At 46.6% G+C, this 8,167-nt stretch overlaps 1 protein-coding gene across 1 annotated transcript; it reads right to left on the reverse strand.

Moving 5' to 3' along the window:
* Positions 1-5,711: 5,711 nt before the first annotated feature.
* Positions 5,712-7,883, reverse strand: LOC123129442 (uncharacterized). Its single transcript, XM_044549608.1, has 3 exons — positions 7,687-7,883; positions 7,344-7,557; positions 5,712-6,575 (listed from the first exon to the last, which is right to left on the reverse strand). Exons 1-3 carry the CDS (start codon positions 7,881-7,883, stop codon positions 5,895-5,897), a joined length of 1,092 nt encoding a protein of 363 aa, XP_044405543.1. The 3' UTR covers positions 5,712-5,894.
* Positions 7,884-8,167: the final 284 nt, after the last annotated feature.

The following is an 8,167-nucleotide window of genomic DNA, read 5'->3' on the forward strand; positions in this document are numbered from 1 at the left end:
AGGCAAGGGGGCACCCCATGACACACAAGTTGATCCTCGTGATCGTTCCTTAGCCGTGTGCGGTGCCCCCTTCCACCATATTCCACCTCGGTGATATCGTAGTGGTGCTTAGGCGAAGCCCTGCGTCGGTAGAACATCATCACCGTCATCACGCCGTCGTGCTGACGAAACTCTCCATCAACGTTTTGCTGGATCGGAACTCGAGGGACGTCACCGAGTTGAACATGTGCAGAACTCGGAGGTGCCGTACGTTCGGTACTTGGATCGGTCGGATCGAGAAGATGTACGACTACTTCCTCTATGTTGTGTCAACACTTCTGTTGCCGGCCTACGAAGGTACGTAGACGACACTCTCCCCTCTCGTTGCTATGCATCACCATGATCTTGCGTGTGTGTAGGAATTTTTTTGAAATTACTACGTTCCCCAACATTAATCACAAGGGAATGGGTGAAGGAACACAGGGGAGAGTCGCATATTGATCGATGGTAGTATAAGATTAGACATCTTAGACAGTTCTTGCGAGGATGGGCTAAGAACAATAGTGGTGTGTATAGAAAAGAGAAAGAACGATTGTTAATGGTTATCAATGACCTTGACATAAAAGCTGAAAGCACTGCGCTGGAGATGGATGAGCGAGTGACTAAAAGAGAAGCTGAGGTTAGTCTGGCAAAGCTTCTTAGAGAAGAGGAATTGAAATGGGCACTTAGAGCAAAAGTGTGCCAGGTTGTTCAAGGCGATAACAATACTCAATTTTTCCATATGATTGCCAACGGGAAACATAGGAAAAACAGAATAATTCAACTTGAACAAGATGAGGGTACGATAGTTGGTCATGAAAATCTAAAATTGTATATTACCAATTATTACAAAAATCTTTTTGGGGCCCCAGTTGAGAACTATGTCACCCTCGATGAGAGCATGGTGGACGACATTCCTCAGCTGAGGGAGGAAGAGAACGAAGTGCTCACTGCACCTTTTACAGAGAAGGAGGTGTTTGATGCGATATCCCAAATGGAAAATAACAAGGCATCTGGTCCGGATGGATTCCCAGCTGAGTTTTATAAGAAATGTTGGGGTATTATTAAAGGCGACTTGATGCCCATGTTCCAGGATCTATTTAATGGCCACCTTTAGCTTTTTAAGCTTAACTTTGGTACTATCACGTTGTTACCGAAGAAGGCGGAAGTGATTCGCATCGAGCAATTTAGGCCGATATGTTTGCTCAATGTGAGCTTCAAGATCTTCACAAAGGTTGGCACAAACCGTTTGACTCAATTTTCCCATTCTGTGGTACAACTAACCCAGACCGCCTTCATGCCAGGACGACACATTCTCGAGGGAGTGGTCGTTCTTCATGAGACCTTGCACGAAATTCACTCAAAGAAACTCGATGGGGTGGTCTTCAAAGTGTATTTTGAAAAGGCATACGATAAAGTGAAATGGCCATTCTTACAGCAGGCCTTGCGTATGAAAGGATTCGATGAGGCTTGGAGGAAGCAGGTCGAATCATTTGTACAAGGTGGCAGTGTTGGCATCAAAGTAAATGATGATATTGGTCAGTACTTCCAGACGCTAAAAGGATTGAGACAGGGAGATCCGATGTCTCCGACCCTTTTTAATGTGGTCGTTGATATGTTGGCTGTTCTTGTTAATAGAGCAAAACAAGACGGCCAAGTAGGTGGTCTTATCCCACATCTGGTTGAGGGTGGGGTATCCATTCTTCAATATGCCGATGATACAATCATTTTCATGGAACATGACCTTGTCAAGGCCAGACACATGAAGTTAGTGCTTTGCCTTTTCGAACAGCTATCAGGGTTGAAGATTAATTTTAATAAGAGTGAGCAGTTTTGCTTTGGACGCGCCAAAGAAGAACAAGAAACTTACAAGCAGTTGTTCGGGTGTGAATTAGGCACGTTACCCTTCACGTATTTAGGGATTCCGATTCATCACCGCAAGCTCATTAATAAAGAGTGGAAATGTATCGAGGATCGGTTTGAAAAGAGACTGAGTTGCTGGAAGGGCAAACTTTTGTCTTATGGAGGAAGATTGGTGCTTATTAATTCTGTACTCACAAGTATGCCCATGTTCCTCCTCTCTTTCTTTGGAGTCCCGGTTGGGGTACGAAAAAGATTGGATTTTTATCGATCTAGATTCTTTTGGCAAATTGATGAGAACAAAAATAAATATAGGTTGGCAAAATGGGATGTAATTTGCAGATCTAAGGATCAGGGAGGCTTGGGAATTGAAAATTTTGAGGTGAAAAATAGGTGTTTACTTAGCAAATGGCTGTACCGTTTATCGATAGAATCAGATGGAGTTTGGGCTCAGCTTCTGCGTAACAAATATCTCTATGCCAAAACTCTAGCCCAGGTTACGGCCAAACCGTCTGAATCACCGTTCTGGAAAGGGGTTATGAAGACGAAGGTAGCCTTCTTCAGTAGGACTAAGTTCATTGTCGGGAATGGACGTGAAACTAGATTCTGGGAAGATACTTGGTTAGGTGACTACCACTGGCCTTGCAGTATCCGTCCCTTTACAACATTACACAATGGAAAGAGGTTTCCGTTTCTACAGTGATGGGCTCCGTTCCTCTTAACATACAATTTAGGCGATCTGTTATTGGTGAGCGTTGGGATAGATGGTTACATCTTGTGCGTAGGTTAATGGAGGTTAACCTTTCCGATGTACCAGACACTCTGCAATGGAAGCTCTCCAGTTCAGGAGTCTTCTCGGTTAAATCCATGTACACAGACTTGATTAATACTGGGACTATCCCGCGGACGGTGCATATTTGCAAAGTTAAGGTGCCCTTGAAGATAAAAGTTTTTATGTGGTTTGTGCATAAGGGTGTCATTCTCACTAAAGATAATTTAGCTAAGCGTAACTGGGAAGGAAGTAAAAGATGTTGCTTTTGTGATCAGGATGAAACAATAGAGCATCTATTTATCAATTGTCCACTTGCTAAACTGCTTTGGCGAACTATTCACATTAGCTTCAATATAACTCCACCTCTCACGATATCACATTTGTTTGATAACTGGTTGGCTGGAGTGGAGCCAAAGTCTGCGGCGCATATCCGAGTGGGAGCATGTGCATTACTTTGGTCTCTCTGGAATTGTTGCAATGACGTTGCCTTTAACAGACAAACCATCACTAATTTTTTGCAGGTCATCTTCAGAGCGTCTACTTGGATCCGTACGTGGTCATTACTCAGCCGTGCGGACCGCAGGGCGCATATGGATATTGGGTGCAGCCGATGGGAGATGGTTGCACAGGATACATACAACCGGTTTGGATGGCGATCCACTAATAGGATAGGCGTTTAGTCTCCTAGTCTTTGGGCGCCGGTTGTGATTTTATTTTTTGGGCCGCTTGTGGCATTTCTTTCGTTACTAAGACCTTTGTTTATTTTTGAGACTTCTTGTTGGAACCTTCGGGCAACTTTATTAATAAATGGCTGTGTGCATCAAGAGATGCAGAGGCCGGGGGTAAGCCTCCTTTTCGAAAAAAAACCAATCATGCAGTGTGGGTGCTCACCAGTACCGTAGAAGGGGGGTAGATGTATGGTCGGGGGCAACGATGGACCATCAGAGAAGGCGGCTCGGCCAGGGCAGCACCCGACATTGGTACCGGTTGCAACCACAATCAAAAGGTGGGTCATGGGGGACGAAAGCAAGAAATTGACAATGACCATGGAATTTTAGAAGAAGGGGTGGGGATAGAGGGGTGGTCAGGGGCAACGGTGGACCTACGGAGAAGACGGCTCGGGCAGGGAGGCACGCGACATCGACATCAATCATGACCAGTGTCGGAGGGTGGGACAAGGACTAGAACAAGGAACTGCGGCAGACCCTTTAACAGGAAAGACAAGAACACGTACGGGACAGCAGCAGCAGAAGCGCTGGACTTGGGGTCGGTGTCCTCGCCTGCCATGTCGTCGAGGAGGTCGGGGAAGAAGTCGTCGGCGACCGGATCGTCCGTGATGAAGCAGCCAGTAGTCGCGCTGAGCGCTCCCCAAAAACCTTATCACCCTTCAGGCCTACTGTCCCGACCTGCGGTGCACGCCGCAAGCCGGGATGGGGAAGATCGTAGCATCGGCTCGGCTCATTCCCGCGGCGCGGCGCGGCGCGTCATGACGAGGCGAGGCGAGGCGAGGCGTGGCGAGGCGGGCGGCGGAGGAGGAGCGTGCGTGGATGTCCCTCTTGTTCTCATGCTCATACATGTGGGGAAAGAACCTCCATTATAAAGAGGTCCAACTCCCTCTAAACTAGCAATGTGGGACTAAACTTTTGTTCCACCTCTTGCCTTGCACAAATGGGTTGCGTGGGCCTCTAGGATTTATTAGGAATTTCTGAAACTGCTATTGGGCTAGGCCCAAAATACACAAAATTCCAGCAATCCCCCACCAGATCCCAGAGGCACACAAAAATTTGCCTTTGATTCCAAAACACTGTTTTATATACCGGTACTGCAGTGGAGACTGTTAAGTTGAACTTCCACCTAGAACTCTATGCTACACTAGTAAGCAACTTGAACAGTGGACTGGGCCTTGAACCGCAAGTTTTCTGCGAATCTAGGGGCAATAGTGAACCAGGGGCAACAGTGAACCAACCGAGAAGGTAGCTTGGGCAGGGTGGCATCCACACCGATCGTGACCAGTGTCGGGCAATGTGAAACCGATGGAGAAGGCAGCTCGGGTAGGGTGGCGCACGACATCAACACTAGCCGCGACCAATGTCAGAGGATGGGCTGTGGGGTCGGAAGGAGGAATGTGAAGAGGAGGAAGAGGAAACTGTTCAAAGCATTTTACAACCGACAAAAATAGACGACTCATGTACAGTTGCTCTCATAGTTTCCACTAAAAATGATAGAAGGCGAAGGACTTCACTCATGTTCCTACATTTCGCCCATAGCTCGCCTGTAGCAACGCACGGGCATTCTACTAGTACCCTATAGTAGCACGGAGTGACTTGTTCGGTGCTGCTCCGGCCGCTTCAAGAGCGGAGAGCTGCCGAACAGGCTCTAAATCGTCCAAATTCGAGCTATTTCTCCTCTCCAAGTTAGCAACTTCCTGTCTGAAGTCTCTTCTCTGAAACTAATCGAAGCGCGGGAGTGGTCCGTCCATGGTGGAGCGCCGGCTGCACGCCATCGCCGATGAGGAGGTCGACCTCAGGGCAAGCATCTACAGGTGCCCGCTAGTGGTGGCTGACGCAAGAACGCCTTCGGCACTGTCAGCCTCGAGGAGTTCATCTTCTCCTCCACTCACTCATGACTTCTTCATTGTTCCAATTATTAAGCAAACAGAGAACGGAATGAATAATCTACCCAATTTTGTGCAAACCAACACCGTCTCAATTCTTGCTTTTCTTTATTTTTAGAAGAGATTCTAGTTTTGCCCTCTAGTTGCAGGGGTTCCATCAGCAATGGAGATTCATGTGTTGGAACAATAAAATTAAGACTCCAGATCCAAAAATATTTTAACATGGCTCATGATACTTATCTTCTCATTAGCTGCCATGGTAAATCAGTACCAGTTAGCTAGACTTGTTCTTGTTCTTCCTACTGGTCTTATCCTTGGTGCTGAGTACACCATATCCCTTCCATGGAAGGGTTTAAAAAAACTAGTAATAGCTGTAAGTAGAGGTCATCAACTAGACTAGATTAATTTCTTGATTGATTACAATGCTACCATGTGTCGCTAGGATTGATCCACCAAATCCAAGATTTTGTTCTCACCAAGTAACACAAGACTAATGCTTCTTTTCCCCATAATTAAGGTACCGGGTGCTACAAGTCTGATCATACATTAGCAGATATGAAACTAGTACAATCTAGGGGTACATAAAGACTTCAGATATGCCATCAACCTAAGTTACTCATCACCACACAGTTAAAGCTGGCTGGAGAGCTTTACAGGCCGGATACCCATATGCACGTCATCCGCCTTGGAAGAGTAGAGCGAGGACCAGACAATGGTGCCCTCTAGTTCATAGGAAGCAGCTGTCACAACGAAGGTCTGGCAGCCACAGTTTGAGGGGTAAACACTGGTGGTAGTATTCTTACCATCACGAGACACTGTGTTGATTGATAGAGGAAGCCACAGGGGTGCAGCCACAACCCGACGCTGCAATCTAATAAGCCCACCTTCACCAACCAAACTACTGCCATCATAAAGGAGGACACCCTCAGCAATTCCAGAAATGCCAACAGTGATCTTGCCAAGGATTTCGCAGTGTTCCTGGTTGTCCTTGTTGAAGGGTTGCCGCTGCCGAGCAACAGATCCATTTGGCCTTTTTATGCTTGTCTTGATCTGGCTAAGAGTAAACTTAAAGGTGGCTTCCACTGCTTCATGGACAGGTGCGTATGTCAAGTCGACTGAGCACAATGGGCCGGCAACCCTGCTTCTAATCACTTTGGAGCAAGAGGTGGCTACCTTGTCCTCTAGGCAACAATTGGCGATCTCAATGTCCCTTTCTGAATCCAAACTCCTAATTTTCAAGTCAATCTCAATGTGAAGGGCACTGTGCAAAACGATTCCTCGAGACGGACCGGTTAGGGACAAGAATGCACCCTACAAGGCAATAAAGCACATCAGGCCGGCTACTTTGTATATGTAGTGCGTACAAAAACAAGGTAACAAACTATAAGAATGAACTTGCCACAAGACTGCTCATCATCGTGGTAAGACGAGACAGATGCCTACCTAACTATCCATTGAGTACAAGTACAATTCGTAAGGACAATAGAATATGCTTCGAGTTGAAGTTGTATAACAGTGCTATATTAACACCATGTGATCGCAAGCCATGTACAATTTGATATAGCTTTGTGATCGGGTAGATAGTGAGGTAGTAGACAAGCAAACAGCACTAACGCTTCAGCAGAGTAGTAAAAAAAAGTACTACTACTATTTACGGTGTAAATGATTTTACGTATACATGGCAGTTGAGCATTCACCAGCAAGGTTGGATTAGGCACTACACGCTGAGCGGGCGTTTTGCCTCCGCTTTGCCCTTTTTATTACGAAATCGCACGCTTAAGCGCAAGTAAGCGCTAGGCGATAGGGCTCCGCTCAGCATGATTAAGCGAGCGCCTAGGAACACTCAATATATCAATGTTCATCAGACATCAGGCATAAAAAACCGAAAGATTCTGTGAGAAAAACTGCAAGTGATGAATGCTGAAAACAAGAACAAAAAACAGTACTTCCTACTATCCATATTAACTGTCGCTAGTATAGTACAAAGTTGTACTAATTTGTAGTACTTTGCTGGCCAATTATTCATAAAGTTGACATCTTTATCTTCAATTTCCCTCACGTGGGTGGCAGCTGTTTTACCTGGGCGTCGTTAATCTTCTGGCAGTGGTCACGAACGCGACGGAAGAGGAACACACGCTTGGCATCAATATCGTCCCTGACCGAAACGTGGCCATAAACGTCGATTGGGAACTGAACCGAGCACTTGATCAACTTGATGGCGAGCACGTTAAGGAAGTATAGAGCTCCGGTCCACCGATTCCATTGTGCAGGTTCCGCATCGGCGACTTGGTAGCTGCAAGCCGACTAAAAAAGGTAAATTGCAAGCCAAAACAATGGGGAATCGCAAAAAAAAAAGGTACTAGGAGAGGAAAACGAGGAGCGCGCGCTAGAAGGGGACGGACTTTTCCTGCGGTTTGGATACTCGGAGCTTTTGAGCCTCTCGAGATACTTGAACTGAAGCTCCATCTGCCGCTCCTTGTGCTGCGCTATGACCTTCTCTATCCCCCACTCGCCCTCTGCTCTCCTCCTCGCCCTCTGCTCCTTCGCCTCCGCTGCAGCAAGGTCCTCCTCATCTTCTGTGTAAGAGCCGAAAAGGAACTCCTCCTCTTCCGACGCCATCCCGCCGCCGCCGCCGCCGTAACCTAGGACCAGTCTAGCTCTCCGGGGCTTTGGGTCTAGCTTTTCTTTTTGAGAATTGAGACAGAGCTAGGTGTCTGAAGCACGAGTCCACACCGCGGCTTATTCAAGTGCTGGTCTCGATTGGACTTGGACTCGGCTTTCTCTTGGGCTAGCGCACACTGTTTTTTTTTCCTTACAAAATGATTATGTTTTTTGTATCATCAAAATATTATTCCTCAACAATGGCCATATCGTTTACGATTTGAGGAAAATAAAGTCAGGGG

This window comes from Triticum aestivum, chromosome 6A, assembly GCF_018294505.1.
Source record: "Triticum aestivum cultivar Chinese Spring chromosome 6A, IWGSC CS RefSeq v2.1, whole genome shotgun sequence".
In the NCBI taxonomy this organism is placed as follows: Eukaryota; Viridiplantae; Streptophyta; class Magnoliopsida; order Poales; family Poaceae; genus Triticum; species Triticum aestivum.

Bases quoted from the DNA above. Each gene is read 5' to 3' on its own strand.
- LOC123129442 (XM_044549608.1), bottom strand. From the start codon at position 7,883: ATGGCGTCGGAAGAGGAGGAGTTCCTTTTCGGCTCTTACACAGAAGAT. The intron at 7,558-7,686 runs GTATCCAAACCG...GTCGGCTTGCAG, and splicing joins GAGAGGCTCAAAAGCTCCGA to CTACCAAGTCGCCGATGCGG. The intron at 6,576-7,343 runs GTAAAACAGCTG...ATTGCCTTGTAG, and splicing joins AGAAGATTAACGACGCCCAG to GGTGCATTCTTGTCCCTAAC.